Genomic DNA, 18126 nt, shown 5'->3' on the forward strand with positions numbered 1-18126 from the left:
CATATGTCATTTTGGAGGACTGCTCAAATGCAGTTCCAGGGAGACTGACTGTACCTCATCCCCAACACACACACACACACACACACACACACACACACACACACACACACACTTTCCCATTTCACCTAAATGGCCATCTTTCATGGCACAACTTAATTGTCATTTCCCTAAGAAGTTTTCTCTGATCTCAATCCCTCTCCAGCCCCATATTTCACTTTGTATCCTTTACTAGCTATAGATAACACTCAACATAGTCTGACTAGTGATAAAAATACACATGCATGGACATACACATCTACAAACTTTCATAGTAACCACTGTAAATGATTTTTTCACTATAATAGGACATATATATTAATAGAACAAGTAGAAATAGATAGAACTCCCTCACCAGTCCGATTTCTGCAGTCCCAGTTTATTCCTGTACTCCCAATGCTAGCACAGTGAGCCCAGAAAAGCAGGCTTCTTTAACTGACCCTTTCATTGTATTGAGCCTTTATTCCACAATCTGTGCTTTCTTATCATGCATATTACACTGAGCCATTTGTTTGTTTCCTCAGCACCCATTTGTGGATTGCCAGAAATGTGCCAGGACACAAGATGATTAAGACCATCCCTCCTTGAGCCTTGGCTCCCGAGGCTGTTAAGTAGAAATGATAAAAGTAGCTCCTCATAACATTGCTGTCAGTAGAAAACAAGGTCAAGTGCTTAACAGGGCTTGGCACAGAATAAGCACTCAATAAATGGTAGCTATTTTAACCATCAAAAGTGTTATCAAATTTATATTTTTTATTATCATTGTCTGCTCAGTGAGCTGAACCTTGAAATAGACCACCTGGGATTTAGAACAGTCCTTGAAACGCTGGCCAATGAACACAGTGGGGGCTGCAGAAACCACTTCCTGCCTCTTGCCTTTACTTCTTCTCTTCATGGAAATGAGGCCAATTGGTAGGAAGAAATCATTACTCAGTAAGAACACAGTTTATGCTTTTCCAAAAAGGAAGGACCTTGAGATTGAATATAAAGGCCCATGTAACATATTTTTTTTATGGAGAAATAATGCAGCTACTTCATTTCATTGGATATAGCCTGAATTTCTGCTCTCTGCACCAGTCACAGTGGTTGTCTTGGGGGGCTCAGACAACCTGTCTTATGGAGGGCCACAATTAGTGGTCCTCAAGGATATGCAAATGATTCCTACTATAATAAGCATATGCAATGAGATATCCTAGAGGAGTAAGTAACCCCACTGGAGGAAATTGGGTAAAGCTCCTAGATACAGTGATGGGCAAGACATACTTTTGGCCTTACAGAATTTATAGTCAAATGGGTTTGGGAAATGAAATTTCGCAGTTGATTCTAGAAGACTTCTCATTTCGCTACTGGTGACCCAAATTCAAAAATAACCAGATAGTCCAAAGCATTTTTTTTTTGCCTCTGAGTATAAACTTCTTGTATAAAATACCAATTATAACAATCCTGATTACAGCTGCAGTTGTACCATGATCCTTTTAATTATTCTTTCATAGCAATCAATTTATCTACTGCTTAATTTATATGTCTTTTAGATTTCAGCCATACAGATTGCCTTATGGGTGCTGCCAGGAAAATTAATATGTACATATAGAGTATAATATACATAAATATGCTTTGACAACCATAAAGTGCTATGCAAAATATAGATTACTATCATTTTTTTCTTTTTAAGTCTTACCCCAAATAAGTAAATTTTAACATCATCAATGTTAAAACCATTACCATAAGTAAAGAAAGTTGCATAGTGTCTTTCTTTTTTTATCTTTTCACTTCTTATTCATACCTATTTCAAAGCATGTCTCATTTCATGCCTTCACAAATGCCACCCCTAAATGCCAGATACAAATGGATATATGGCTGATATTTGCCTCTTATTAATCTGTTATGAGAAAAAAAATATTCTTAGGGCAATCGGTCATAGTAAACAATATTAAGAAATATTAAAATTCCTCACCAACAGTTAACCTCAAAATTGTACATAAATGTGTATGTAGGTGTAAGCGCTTCTGTGTTCATGTACACTTACCCTTCAGAAGTGCTAAAATCCATTATAGAATACCAAAACTTAACAAATCTTCAACTTTCTTGTTTTTCTTTTTTTTTAAATATAATTTTACTAGAGGCCCAGTGCACAAAAATTTGTGCACTTGGTGGAGTCCCTCTTCCCGCCCTGTGCCCTCTCGCAGTCTGGGACCCCTCAAGGGATGTCCACCTGCTTTAGGCCTGCTACCCGGGGGGATCAGGCCTAAGCTGGCAGTCAGACATCCCTCTGGCAGCCCGGCAGCCCTCTAGGGATGTCCACTTGCCAGCGGGGAGCAGGCCTAAGCTGTAGTTGGACATCCTTAGAGCTGCAAAGGAGGCGGGAGAGGTTCCCACCACCACCACTGTGCTGGCAGTCATCAGCCTGGCTTGTGGCTGAGCAGAGCTCCCCCTGTGGGAGCACACTGACCACAAGAGGGCAGCTCCTGCATTGAGCGTCTGCCCCCTGGTGGTCAGTGTGTGTCATAGTGACCAGTCATTCCCAGTCATTCTGCTGTTAGGGTCAATTTGCATATTACCCTTTTATTATATAGGGTTGATTTCAGAGGGAAAGGGAGAGGGAGATAAAGGGTGTCCCAAAATTCATGCAAGAAATAATTTTGATAGAAAACACAGGTTTTAAAAATTTATAATTAAAAATTGTAACTTTTTTATTGATTCATAAAGTATACAGTACAGGGTTATGTGTGGAATAGAATATAGGATAAAATGCGGCTGCTCAGGCAATAACAGTTAATGGTGCTCACCATTGCAACATGATAAACCAGTTTTCTGTGCCTAAATTGCAAGATATGGATGTGGACGACATGTGGTTTCAACAAGACTGTGCCACATGCCATACAGCCAGAGAAACAATTCAATTACTGCATGAGTCATTTCCTGGTCATGTAATTTCCCATTTAGGTGACCAGAATTAGCCGCCCAGATCATGCGATTTAACGCCATTTGACTTTTTTCTTTGGGGTTTTTTGAAGTCTAAGGTTTATGCCAACAAGCCCACGACCACCTACACCTTGAAGGAAGAAATTGAGCCCTGTATCAACGAAATTCAGCCACATTTATGCAAAACGGTCATGGAAAATTTTAACAAAAGAGTGTGTATGTGCCAGCAAAGCAGTGGAGGCCGTTTACCCGATATGCTATTCCATACATAACCCTATACTGCATACTTTATCAAAAACATTTACAATTTTTCATTATAAACCTGTGTTTTCTATCAAAATTACTCCTTGCGTGAATTTTGGGACACCCTTTAGAAACATCAATGATGAGAGAGAATCATTGATCAGCTGCCTCCTGCACACTCCCCACTGGAGACCAAGCCTGCAAAGAAACATTGATGTGAGGGAAACACATTGATTGGTTGCCTCCCACACATGCCCCAGCTGGGGGGCAGGGATGAACCTGGAAGCCCAGTCATGTGCCCTTGACGGGAATCGAACCCAGGACCTTTCAGTCCACAGGCTGATGCTCTATCCACTGAGCCAAATCAGCTAAGGCAATTCTATACTTTTAAAACTGATTCTGGAAACTTAAACTTTTGAACTTTCCAGTCCTGCGTGAATACCTGGACCCACATCAGGTCATTGTACATCAATGCCTGGCCATACATAATTCCATTAAGTGACTTTGAGAAGAAATTGTTTCATTGTCCAGATCACTGGACATCTGAAGATTACCACCTAGATCAGTGATGGCGAACCTATGACACACATGTCAGAGGTGACACATGAAATCAATTTTTTGGTTGATTTTTCTTTGTTAAATGGCATTTAAATATATAAAATAAATATCAAAAACATAAGTCTTTGTTTTACTATGGTTGCAAATATCAGAAAAATTTCTATATGTGACACAGCACCAGAGTTAAGTTAGGGTTTTCAAAATGCTGATACGCTGAGCTCAAAAGGTTTGCCATCACTGATCTAGACCAACCCAAAGGCTAAGAATAGAGGACTGATTCTTCTTAATAACTTTCTTGTTTTTCGAACAAAAGTTTAACATAAGCAAAATGTAAGAAATGAAGATTTGGCCATAGTAAGTTTGGTGTAAAGAGTATTTAAACTCACTAACCTCTGTTATTTTGAAAAATAGTCATCTGAGGTTTAATTCCTAGAATTCAAGACACATTTCAAAGAGGCTCTGATAACTGGGAAAGAGGCAAAGTTATCAAGCTCAGAACAGTTTGGTCAGGTCTGGGGAACACATCCAAAACTCTAGAATCAAATAGCAGAGACAAGTAGGGACCTCCAGGACTGATGTTTTCCCCTCAGGTGATCTTGCCCAAGCCCAGGGTGTGTGTTTGGAATCTGTTCACAGGTGAATTCCATGCCACATACCAAATGGCCAGTAGCTCCCAGGTGCTCTCATGCAAAAGCAATTCACACTCTCACTCCCCCATATCACCCAATATCATAATATTTATGATCTACAAGGACCTCAACAGTCAGTAAGTCTAAGTCCTTTATTTTAGAGTTGAGGAAGCAGAACCAAAGAAGGAAAATGACTTGCTTAAGGTCACAGAATGGTAGATCAAATGTCCTCTCAATTGACACCTTTTATTCTTTTATTTTAATCTTTGTGTTTTACCTTTTTGTCATTGTCTATGCTCAGTACCTAACCAGAATTATCTCTTTGTTTTCAGGAAATTTGCCCCTCGATGTTCTGTGTGCAAGGAGCCTATCATGCCAGCCCCTGGCCAGGAGGAGACTGTCCGAATTGTGGCTCTGGATCGTGATTTCCATGTTCACTGCTACCGGTGTGAGGTCTGTGGTCTGCACCCTCAAATCTTACAGGGCAGGCGTTGAAAGGCCCACTAGAGCCAGGTTTTCATAAACATAGCAATTATTCAATCTGGGACAGCCCGAGTGCCTGTCTTCAAAGGACTTGGGTTTTAGATCTGACATGGGCACTTAATGCTAGTGATGTGGGAAAAGTCACTTTACCTCTCTCTTTCTCTATTTCCACACCTATTAAAAGGACTCATTCTTATCTTTCCCAAACATGGCTGTGTGACTAAAATGCAAAATTGCATGTTCAAGAACACTGTCAATCACAAAGTGCTAAGTGAGTAGGAAAAGTTATTGCTGTTGTTATTGTTACTATACTGAATCTTTCACTTGGGCTCTGATATTCCTGTGAGGCAGAGACATCATTGTCCCCCATGGAGGAGGATAAAAATGTATTCTTTTAAGAGGCGTTGGAACTTCATGTTCAAAGTCATGGAGATTCATTAAGTTAGCCAGTACTGACTGAGCACTTTACACCACAGGTCAATATGGCAGCTGTGATCCAAGCTGGAAGGGACAAGGAAGACTTCTTGCCCAAGGGACATGTAGTCATTTAGCAAAGAGGAGCAAGGCTTTCCCCTAGAATCCAGGTCTCCAAAGGGCAGCACATTCAGAAAATGATTTTTAAACATTTTCTTATCCCCCACTGATGATAAAGGTTAACAGTGAATTCGTGGTTAGGGATCTGTTTTATTTTCTCTTTTGCTTGTATTGTCATTTGGGTTAGGGAACAAAGCTACCGTTTGAGATCTCATAAGTTTGGATCCTTCTCTTCCTGAACCTGTATTTCCTATTAACTGATCTTAGGAGAGTTATTTTACTATATATCTTTAATATCTAATTCAATTTTATTTAAGACATACTGTGTTGTATACTGGGGATGGATTGGAGGGGCCTGATGGTATGTGAAGTGGGAAGAAAAGTGGCCACATTCTTGAGGCCTTGAATGGTAAGCTAAAGAACTTGATCTTCACATATGTCATTTTCATGTTCCCGTGCATCATTTCCAACTGTCTTTATTTCCCTAGGATTGTGGTGGCCTCCTATCTGAAGGAGATAACCAAGGCTGCTACCCTTTGGATGGACACATCCTCTGCAAGACCTGCAACTCTGCCCGCATCAGAGTGTTGACCGCCAAGGCTAGCACCGACCTTTAAGTTCAGTGGCCTGTTCAGCTGGTTAGTTGGTGGTACTGAGAAGAATAAAACACCAAAAAAGAAGAAGAAGAAGAATACTAAGAAAAGCAATAGGAAAATAGAAGAAAGGCATTCAAGCTATAGGATGGTCTCTGTTCTTCATGTAGTAGGAACCTTTCTGTAGAAACACATAGATTATAAGATTTTTTTTTAATGTTCTTACCAACTACACATTTCACATTTAGTTATGTAGGACCTTGATGGGCCTTTGTTCCCAAGGACTTCCACATTTTTGCACGGATTATGCTCCATCCCATTCACTTCTGCATTCCTGTACACTTTAATCCCTCTGTTTGTCTCACTTTTCATCTGGTTGAATGGCTTTTTTTAGTGTGGTATTTGCTGTCACACAGATTTTCCTGGGTGAGTCTGCCCGCTCACAGGTGCTTTTAGGCTTGAAGTCTCTCCATCCTATCAGGTCCACGTTGCCTCTGATCATAAATGATAGTTGTTCTCTTTGTGTATCGAAAAGCATATCTTTCTGTTGCTCTAAACGGTCATGTCCCTTGGCAGGGGAGGGAGGGAAATATACAACTTATATGTTAGACTATAAAGAATTTAAGCTGTAAATTAGATAGGTTAAAAGAAGCCCACATTTGTAACCATCCAAATCCAAATCTATAGTGACCAGTTGTCAGGGCTCATTTGAAAACAGGTATTAGTAAAAGAGGTCCAAATTTCAATGTTTTTCTAAAGAAATTACAGGTAGAATATGCTGGAAAAAACATTTGGGGTTAAGTTTGAAAAGCCCATTATTATTCCACAATATCATCTGAAGATTCCCCTTTGCTGCCTAGACACATTACAGACAAACTTGTTTGTCTCTAGAATATAACATTTTCTTACTGTCCTACTTTTCATATCAGAAATCTTGATTTTTTTTCTAATATTCAAACATGACAACCAAAATTGATTTTTCTCTCTAGTGAAAGATAGCTTTAAAGAGCTGTTCAATTCCCTGCTCCCCAGGCCCAGGTCCTTTTGCCTGGTAATTGCTAATCAGGGCACACAAAATAAAATTGTGTAGTTTTGTCTAGTTTACTTTAAAAAGACAGGAAAACTTGAAGAGTGTGAAACCACAGTTTCATTATTCTCTTAATCCTTCTGCAACTGAAATTACATATCACAGGAGACTTTTGATGTGACATTTCACCACACTTTCAAAGACAATCACTGAAAAAACATAGTTGCCTTTCTGTGCTAAAAATATGCAGAGTCTCTGCCTGGAATCTTTATTCAAACTCTGCCGGGCAGGGAAATGCTTGCTTGCCGACTGTGGAACCGTACTTCATTAGGTTCTAACTCGTTTCTTTCATGAAGAGACACCTATCTTAATAACGGCAGGTTGCCGTCTTTAAAACTGATTAATATTTTGGATTGAGATTTCTTAAACCTTTCTTCAAATCTTCCACAAGTATATACTTTTAAATTATGAAGTATTTTAAATATACACAAAAGTATAAATAATAATATAATGAGTCCCTGTATATGTAACACCCGTTTAAGAAATCAAATATAACAAATATAGTTACATTCCCTTGTGTATCCTTCCCTGATTCCACAAATAGATTTTTTCATGATTTTAAAGTAATAGTCAATTTTTCAGTCTGATTTTTTTTTTTTAACACGTAGAACAGAAATGAAAAAAAAAATTCTGCACGTTTTAAATCGGAACCCATGCCTCAGGAATTCCAATTAAATGTATTTTACTCTAGTAAGAATAATCATAAAAATGGTTCTTTTTTTCTTTCTTTTCTTTTTTTTTTTCAATAAGAAATTCTTAAGCCTGTGGTCACTATAGTTCATCCAAGTTGATTTGTGGCTCATTTGCTTTGGTCACCAAACAGTTTTGTTTTAGAACCTCCAACATTATATCTTTTTAAAGTTGTTTTTGACCACTGTCCTCTCCTTACCTTACTGCTCTTATCTTTGATCTTAAACTTCTCATAATGTGAACTACAATGGGATTCACTTTGAGTAGCATGGAGACAATAGCGATTGTATCTCTGAATTTCTGTCTTCCAAATGAAAGCCCAGACCATGCTGCTGGCCTCACAGAGCACTGACTGCTAGACAATCGGGGTGATAATATAATCTGTTTGAATTGCTTCAGTAACTTTGTTTTCTATGATATGCTTGGGAAAAACTGTCTTTAGGCCCAAAGCAAAGAGCCCAATTTATTAAGAAATGGATTTTATCTCTTGAATAGCAGTCATATTATTATACATTTTGCCAAAAAAGGGAAGAATTTATGAAATATTTATACTATGAATTGCAATAACATTCTACTTGTTTGTTACATTGAAGTCCTTATGTAACTGAATGTTTACAAGCAACAAAGAAAAAAATGTTAGAAGAAAATACTGTCACAGACCCATCACTGTGGCTGTGCCAGGATACTGCTTGCTTGCAATCTTTATAGTGTGTTTTATCACATAACCTCAGAGTATCTTTACCAAAGATTTTTAAAAAGTAAATCTTTTTTAATATAGACTTATTATACTTTTATATAATAATGAATGTGCACACATACTTACGCAGAAATATTTAGATTTCTTTTTCTTTCACAAGGTATAATAAGGAAAGGATCCTACAATATTTTATTCCAGGATTTCTTAAATATATGATCTATATTGCTTTCTTATATTTTCTATTAATCTTATAGTTTAACAAATACCAAATCACTCCTTACTGTTTTAGTTACATGAAATGTTGCCTATCACAAAGATTTAAAGATCATATTACCTTAATGAATATAGTTCTATTGTCTTTTGATATATTGTCTTAATTGTTGACATTTAAATTCAAAATAATAGAAAAATATCATGGAGTCTATAAGAGAAAGTTGGTAAAAATATACTGGTTTTAAAAAATTGTCAAGAACACAAATATTTGGTAATTCTATGTAACATGAGAGACATGGGAGAAGGGAAAAAAAACCCACTCTGTCATGGGCTGTGCACATCATTTTAAAACCAGATTTCTTCATTGCCTTGATTTCCAGCTCCTGCTGACTCAATGTGGAAGTACCATATGCAAACAAAATTGCCTTTAAAATGTAAAAATAAGTCATTGTTCCAGCATAAGGCAACAAGGCTTTGAGATGCTGGAAATCTCTGCAGCTCAAAGATGTGGGTTCTTTTTCTTCTCATTAACAAATTGTTTCTGTTGGAGCAACTTCCCTGATCAAAATTACTGCATTGTGGATATGCTGATTAATGCAGTGGAGTTATCAACACTGTAACTGTGTTCCACTATGAAAGATCCTTCAGAGATGCTTATGGTGATGCTTAAAGTATATAGAACGCTAACTATTTTTATCTTGGTCCAGAGAAAGAGAGCACTTCTACCATGGGGCTGTAGTAGAGGGTTTTGTGGAACATAGCAAGGGCTCTGAAAACACAACTTTCCCACAGTTTTCCTCGTTAGTAAAAATCCTGTTAATGTGAACCAGCCAGGAATAACAGTGTTATTTCTATGTGATATGGTTTGGGCTACTCTTGTCAAATCTGTGTCTGTGGCCCCCTGATCCCTCTGTTATCAAGTTCTGAAGGGTGTTGGGGAAATGCTGGCAGCTGCTAGGAAGATCAGGGAAACACTGGTGTAACCTCACAGCCTCTCGCCAGTCCTCTTGGCTTGGAAAGGCTTTTTTTTCCATATACATTTCTAGAAATATTGCTATACTACCTTAGTATTTCACATTTGTAGTTTAAACAAGCGATTGTCCATCTGTTGCCTCGAGCTACAGTACATGTGTGTTATGAAATATGACAGCATGTTCCGTACCCTGCTTTAGCCATCTGTAGAAAACCAGTAGGCTGAAAAAGATATACCTCTGCGAAATGTTCCTCGAGTCCCTATCCTGAGATTGCTCTTTTGGTGCACTTTCGTGGGAGACAATCAGTGAACAGCATCTATGTGTGCCTTATTTTTAAAGAATCTTTACACTACATAGGAATACTCCACTGAAGCATCTATAACATAAATATTAATCCCTAAATCTCAGAGGTATCTTCATCAAAAATGTCCAACAAAATCCAGAGAGGTCTGAACTCTTCATCTTAAACTATGCTAATAGTATTTCTTTTCTCTTTTATGTCTTGGAAGTACCTTATGGATTCCTAAATTGGGGAAACATTCTTAATGGCCACAAGGTGATGTATTGGATGTTGTTAGTGATTATGTTTGGTCTTACTCTGGTTTTAGTCAGATAATGAAGACAAGACTTCACCTTAGACCTTTAACAGCCATTCAGCATATCTACTTTTTGAAGTTGCCATAGTTTTTTGTTGTTGTTGTTTGTTTGTGTGTTTTTTAATTTAATAGTGGACAGCACAATTTGAGAATCCTTGTTCTGAGTTATTACAGTGCAACCATGAACATTTCAGGTTAAGTTATTTACTTCACAGATAACTATAATGAAAGTGTTCTCATGAGGCTGTTGCTTGATTAGCATATAATTTCAAACCTTTAAAAGATGATCTGATTAAAACTGCAACTTAGTGAATTGTTCCTTCTTTTTCTCTCTCCTTTTTTCTTCTGTCCTTCTCTTACCATCTTGCCTCTCTCCTCTCTGTCCTGCCTATTAATGCTATCCTGCTTGGGATTCCCATAAAGAAATCAATGCATTATAGTCCTTATGATATTATGATCATAATAAGGGAAAAGGGCTACCACAAAATATATGTGGCATCCATAAACCCTTTCCTTAAAAGGGCATATATTTCCAGATTGTGTTTATTTGTAAAATGAGATAATAGAATCTTTGATTTTTATTTTAATGAGCTTTCATCAAGGACTCAGATCACAGAATTCTTGGTAAATTCATTTATGATTGACCTTCTTTTCTCAGGTAAATGCAAAGTAATCATTCTAAGACTAGCTTAAGATTCTTTTGTTTTAATCCAAAGCATTTTTGACCAACGTAACAATGATATTTATAGTGATGGCATGTTATTTTATTCCACTGAAACTTGATAATTTTTCTTAAGGCAAGGAAAAACTATTATCCTTCAGGAATTTTTATACATATCAGCATTTTGCCCATGACAATGATATTTAATCTTAATAGTTGAATCACAATATTTTACTTACTCTGGTAGGTCAGCACCAGAGTTGTTCCTAGAACACATATTACTGGCCTTTAGACTGTTGATAAAAGCAATCTGAGAACAAGTCTCTGTCTCACATTGAAGTATTTTGTTAAAAAATTATGCCCTCATATCCTTTTGTTTGTGTGTGTGAAAAAAAAGCTTATAATTCTAGGACTATGTTTCCAATTTTTGTTTTTATCCTCACTTCCATTTTCACTACATGTTTTCACAAGGTTGGCATTGATTTTCTTTTTGGGGAGGGTCACCTATGAAGAAAGTAAAACATAATGCATACTTAATTCAATATATAAATGAAATTTCCAGGAAATAATGAGAAGTCCCAGTGAGTATGTGTCACTAGTTAAATATTTTTTGTTGTTTTGGTTTTGGTTTTGTTTAACCTATTTCCAAGAAAAGAAGAATTCAGGAGGAGAAGGAGGGATTTGAGAGCAGAGGTAGTCTACAATTAAAACTATGGCAACACAGTTCTTACATAGTGTAATTCTGAGAATTTTTATAACTTGTTTTAGGGATCAGCAATCACAGTTGTTTAAGAAGGTAAAAGTTAATGAGGTTTTTAAAAATTACAATGACTACTAATATATGTTTTCCCCTATCAGAAGAGAGTAAAATGAGAGCTGCTGCTAGGTCCCATCGCATGGCCATCACTACACCAGAAATGTTATACTGCATAACCTCTCATCCCCTCTGAGAGGAGGACATAGCTCACCTCTTTCTGAGAGCTGGTGATGCATATTCTGACATATTCTGCTCTACATGCTGAGCATCTCTGCAGAAAGAGGTTTCTGTATACACACAATGTTTTATCCCTTTCCAATGTACTTACCTAGTGAGCACAGTAAGTAGGATTTTTTCTGTGGTTCTCTTGTTCATATCATCTACTTTCTGTAATGTCTTGCCTAACAACTACACTATAATTGATTCATAGTTGTTTTCTTTTTAGTGGTAAACACAGAAAACTAAATATAAAATAGCATATTTCCCTTCAATAGAGAAAGGAGGGACACTTATTCCTTTCTCTATTATACTTTTCTGCCCCTTGTGCCAAAAATTTTGTGAATTGATTGTAATTATCCAACATGCAGGTAGCTTATTTTGAGGAAAGTTGTATAGAATATGCATTTTTACTAAACTCAGTGACACCCCCCTTTGAAGTTACAAGAAATTACTAAACTCTTTGCTCTTTGTTTCTAATTATTTAGTGTACAGCCCTCTCTAACCACAATAATAAATATATCTATTTCCATTCTTTGTTATAAATAAAAATTCATATTTACAAGTGAAAACATACACTAGAGAGGAGGAAACCCTATACTAATTCCTCTGTAAAACTTTAAGATGCTTGCATTAGATTCCCCTACTGTATGTCTTTATTAACTTTTCCAAGGTTCCCATCCATTTAGGGGCAAGACACAACTTCATTTTATCTGATAGACATTATCTAATATACCCAAATGGAGGCCTTATTCAGGATCCACAAATCTTTCAATCAAGTTGGCACAGAATTTAGCTTCTAATTCAGTTCTCACCCCCAGGAGTAGAATGATCTACCAAGAATGAGACTGGTGTCACTATGCCATCTTATATCCTACACCAGTGCAGAGGGCTATAGCTGACGCCAAATGCCAGTGTTGTTCCTAGACTCTTAAGACCAACATGTCCCTTGGAATCATGACCCTTTAAGTATTTAAATTTCTTCTGTTGTTTTTTGTTTTGTTTTGTTTTTCCCTGATATGTCACATCCCACATCTTCTTAAACTACCCACAGCAGTCCATTCTACCTTTAGGGTCACTCTTTTCTACAAAAGTTCTCCCTCATGTTGAACAAAAATCTGGCTCTGGGGCTATGCAAAACAAGTTTAATCTCTAAATCTTTGTCTGTAGGTCAGATATCAATAACTTACAATTTTCTATCATTTATTGACATGATGTCAAGGCCAATTACCTTTCTGCTTTTCCTCTGAACAGTTGGACCAAAAGATATTTCTTACTTTCTTTTAATATATCCAGTGAAATATAGCAATCAGTTTGGTTCAAGGTAGGTGAAAATACTTTCTTCAGAGTTGAAAGTAAATGGAATTTGAATCACCGAAAGAAAACTGATTCTCAATGTAGAAATTTCCTCCAAGGTCTCAAATCCAGGAGAGAGAATACTAGATCAGATAGAGCTCCCATGTACAAAACTTGATATATTGTACTGGTTTTGATGTTTGCAAAATCAAAGCCATTCTGAAAAAAAGAAGCAAGCTACTTGGTGAATATTCATTGAGTCTCTTCAACCCTTTCCTTTTTTTTCCTGTCTTCTCAAAAATAAGGTGTTTCCATACTGAATATGCGAAAGACTCCTGGATACTTCATAGGTTCAACATAAAGATGTACCGGCTGATTTGTTTTGAGATGCACTTCCATTCTGTGTTCCAGTGTTTATACCCAGAGATGTTGCACTTTAAACCGAGTGAGCAGCTTTCCTACATGAGCAATTAGCAACTATCCTTAGGAGTTCATATTCTTTCTTTACATTTGTCCTTATTCATGTCTTTAATTTAATCATCTCTGTAAGAGAATTAGCCCCAAAGTAACTTTGATTCAGGACAACTGCAATAAGATCCAGCAGGTTCCATTGGTACTCCATAGGAAGGAATGGAGTGTCAGATAGAGTCAGGAAGAGTAATTATCCCCAGGAAGGCTCATGGAGGAGTAAAACCTGGTAAGAGATCTTGAATTGATGCATTAACTGATTTAGAGTTGATGGAAGAATAGTTAAGGCACCAGAAACAAGAGAGAAGCAAAAGCTACATTCAGAGAAGACCCTCTGCTTTAAGTGTCATGGATTCTGGAACTTCCCTAGCATGAGAAAAGTGTTCCAGATATTCAATGCCAATGGGAAGGAAAGGTCATAGAGGAAGCCAAATTCAATTTTTTATTTGCTGTTTTACTTCTTCATAATTGAAAGATAGGATGAGTTGCCAAAGTGTACTACAGCTATACAGCTTTAATTATAACATACAAAATGTGTATTCTAACTGATTCATAGCTATATACTTCACTCTTGCAGCAAACATGCCTGTCTTTTGGACCCCCACAAGAGAGTGAGCAAGGCAGCCCTATTTCCCTATGGCTTTTAGGTCCACAATTAGAAAGGACTCCACAACCACCTATTCCATCTAGTGTTAAAAATCTCTTACATATTCATTGCTGAGTGATAATACAGGCTCTGCTTAAACATCACTTGTGTCCATGACCTCATCACTTCTTAGGGTCCTCCATTTCCTTTTACACTTTGTTCCAAGTGCCCCCCTGACTCTAACAGAACCAGCTTTTGCGGCTTATCTTTTTCTTGGTGCCACACAAAAGTCATCTTTAGTTTTAAAAAATGTAGCTTCCTTCCTCCATTTTCATTGAAAATATATATTTTGTTTTGGGCAATATATTACTTTTTTAAAAAAACAGCTTTGAATCTTAGCTGAAGCTTATAAAAATATTTAAACATTCTTAAAAATAGTGAAGGATCAGGCTATGAGGGTCAGGCTTAGAGGTCATGAGTGTTTTATTGTGTTCTTTACTTCTTTCTTCGAAAGACAAACTTTCCTGTCAGTTGTTATATAGCTGTATGGATTTGCCCAGAAACTGTCCTATGAATAGCACCCTCTAGGTATCTGGCCTTAAACTGTTGAGAAATGTCAGGGTGATCTTCACTTTTAACACGCGAGAAGTCAAAAGCAAAAGACAGTGGTTCTGTAAAACCTCATTTCTTCTAGCCAGTCCTGGGCAAAAGAATGATTATTCTGTTATGGTTTTATGTAGAAAGGTATAAGTTCTTTTATTATTGCCCCGGGTTGCTATTTGGTTTCAATAGCATTTTTTGGTCTATGGGAGGACAAGGCTTGCGGCTCCTTCCAGCCCAGTTTTGAATTAGAGAGCCCTGTCGGCAGAACCTGTCATCAGTCTCCTGGGCAGGACCTGGGGGTGGCATTCTGAGGTTTAAAATAATAATTCCTAAGAGAGCTTACAAACTTCTTTTGCACATAAAACAGCCCTGGGAGGAAGGTTATTAATAGCCTCATCCTAGAAGAGAAAGCTGAGGCTCAGAATTGTTCAGTGACTTGCTAAGAGCGAAGCAGCTGGTAAGTGGCAAATTTTGGGACGAACTCTAGGCTTGCAAGTCCGGTGTTCTCAGTGGCCACTCTCATGGCACAAAGTGCCAGGGCACAGTGTATACTTCTCACAGGCTAAAGTGCTTCCTGTCCTAGGGCATCCAAGGAAATTCACGTAAACCATTTAGCTCCCAGGTGGCAAATCCATTTGTGCACTGTAGGAGACCACTTAGAGCTAGCATGTTGTGTCATCTTGTGGGAAATGACTGTGATGGAGACAGTGAACAAAGGCCATGTGAAGAACAAACAACTGTGGCATGGAAGCACAGTGCACAAATTTCCCCAGAGATGGTTGGTTTACTCTACATTAACTGAAAAGCTCTTGGGGACTATGAGGTTCAGAACATCAGCCGAGTTCCTATAGTTTAGAATTCAGGGGAGTGCACAAGTGACTTGATCCTTAAGACAGGTGTCTCCCCTGTGGGCTACAATGTGTGCCCCACAGAGGGAAAAACTGCTGACGGTAAACAATGCATATCATTCTCTCCCAGCCATTTCCAAACCAGACAAGCAACCCATGACCTTCAAACGTCTGTGAACAAATACGATGGGACTGACTGTGAGCCTGAGATTTCGCCTTTGCTGTGGGTAGACCGGACTTCAAGGGCTGTTGTAATTTTGTGACTTGTGCATGCTGTCACAGGGATTTGGTACTGTGTTTCCAGGATGCTCACTTGGAAGCCTCTGTGTTGTTCTGGAAGCTGTCCTACATGGCAGTTCAACAACTGGCTGTCCTTCTTGATCTGCATCCCTCAGGAAGCTGTGCCTTTTAATGTCTGCTCTTGGGTTTTTATTTCATCCCATTTCTCTCTTAGAGTTGTTTGGCTTTCGGTTAAAATCTGTGACTCTGATTGAAAGATATTCTTTTTCATCTGAGTTGAATCTACTGCAGGAAACCTTTAAAATGATCTTGTCTAATAAGCTTTCCAAACATTTTCCCTCCCTCGAGTCTGCCATCCTTCAAGCAGGCATCATCATCTCTCGGCTTATTCCTAGGGATTAACGAAGCCACGCTACTTAACCTCTTTCCACTCTTCACACCTGGGAACTACAAGCGGGGCCTGCCAGGCCAACAGAGTAGTAATCTGGGCTGAGATGGCAACATTTAGAGTTTGGGGAGGTGCCTGATGGGTTGGAAAACAGTTCTTGTAAAGTAGACGGAGCACCCCCACCCAGGGGTGGATTAATAGAAAAAGCATTTTGAGAACTTTGCAGAATCATCTAGGTGAGTTCACTTGAGAAGAGACTCTCTTGGGTGGAGCCTGTGACATGTTATTAGATGACATAACAGGGCAGTTAGGCAGTGAATATGAAAAAGAAGCCCTTTAAAAATATAAAAGGAGACAGCCTCTGATTTATCTTTCTGTAATGTAAAGAAAATTATTAATAAAAAATGTTCTTCCTCCATTCTTCACATCACAGTCCCCTGTATTTAGTAAAAATACAATTGTGTTCTCTTTAAAACACACACCCTTGCTCGTGCATGAACACACACACACACACACACACATCTTCCAAGAAAGCTGATCCTTCAAAATAGAAATCTTATTTTCAAACACTTGGGTTTTTAGGCCAGAAAATTAATAATTCCTAGACCTGACCCATTTTTGTGTGTGTGTGTGTGTGTGGCTGCCAACAAGGAAAAGGAAAATTTATTTAAATTTTGTATGGATCCAATTATCTCTTAAAATATTCCAAAGCAATTTGAGATGGGGCTGAAACTAAGGTATTTCTCTCTTGCTTGATTCACTTTTTATATTTTTATCTGTTGGGAAAGGGTAAGGCACTATTCCTGGGCAATTACTATGTTGCCACTTTGTACAGTGTCTGCTTTGCTTTGCACTGAGGCATAGGATTAATAGTTGCTTTCCTGACTCCATTTCCCCCGTCAAGAGAGAGTAAATATTAAGCCTGTATGTCTTCCCCACCAAATTATTTAACTCTGTTTCTGAACTAGCTTAGAAAATGTGAAATAAGGAGAACTAGTTTTTCTTAGATACCTTTCTCTTTTCTTTTTTTTTTCCCCTTGAAGACATATATAAAGGGGGCGGGGGGGGGGGAGAATCCAGTTTCTTCCAATTTATTTTTCTCTTTGGGTAACAGTTGATGATCACTTAGTAATGATAATAAACCAGAAGTAGAAGAATAGAAAAGCCAGGTTAGGATGAATTTGCCAATGTGTTTCACTCCTTTGTACATAGACTTTGAGATGAAAAGGGGTTTTACAATTTAAATACCAACAATAGGAATGACCTCATATTTTAACTCTCAAGTTGTAAAAGACAAATTGATATGTGGGCAGTGTGTACATTTTACTAATTATGTATATTCTCTGCTTAGTTTTTAGATGAATATCAAGTACATCAACATTTGAGGGTGAAATTGCCAAAAATAAAAAAAGAGTTAAAATGCCTTCCACCTTCCTCACAAGGTAGCAAATTGAAACTGGTATAGTCCGTGACAGCCTCTAATTCAAGTGAGGTATATCCTTGATGAGAGAAATTTTGAAACTAGATCTTGTCACCAATAGTTTATTATCAAGTAATTGCAAAATAATTTTTAAACTACTTTCTTATACTACCCATTTATTCTCCTGGGAAAGCTGATGAACAAATTATCCAAAAATTATTTTCTTATTAAACAAAGTCAGAATATTTTCCCCTAAAAATCTGAATTATGCCCTCATTCTTTTTCAGGAAACATATCAAAGAGCAAATGGAATTAAAGATAATACTAGATTGTCTGATTCTTTAACATGAATAAGATTATCATGTGATTTGATGTGCCTAAAGTGAAA

General features: G+C 37.6%; 1 protein-coding gene across 6 annotated transcripts in view; it reads left to right on the forward strand.

The window, feature by feature from the left end:
- Window positions 1-11264, forward strand: part of LPP (LIM domain containing preferred translocation partner in lipoma) — a 653115-nt gene extending 641851 nt beyond the window's left edge. For 4 of the 6 annotated variants that reach the window (XM_006765862.2, XM_015565376.1, XM_015565377.1 and 1 more), the window contains 2 exons: window positions 4721-4841; window positions 5894-11264. In XM_006765862.2, coding sequence (XP_006765925.1) covers window positions 4721-4841; window positions 5894-6022 — 250 coding nt within the window. In that variant the 3' untranslated portion in view covers window positions 6023-11264. The remainder of the gene's footprint in view (window positions 1-4720; window positions 4842-5893) is intronic. The other 2 variants (XM_006765861.2, XM_006765860.2) reach the window with 1 other exon arrangement.
- Window positions 11265-18126: the final 6862 nt, after the last annotated feature.

Source organism: Myotis davidii, unplaced genomic scaffold, assembly GCF_000327345.1.
Source record: "Myotis davidii unplaced genomic scaffold, ASM32734v1 scaffold41, whole genome shotgun sequence".
In the NCBI taxonomy this organism is placed as follows: domain Eukaryota; kingdom Metazoa; phylum Chordata; class Mammalia; order Chiroptera; family Vespertilionidae; genus Myotis; species Myotis davidii.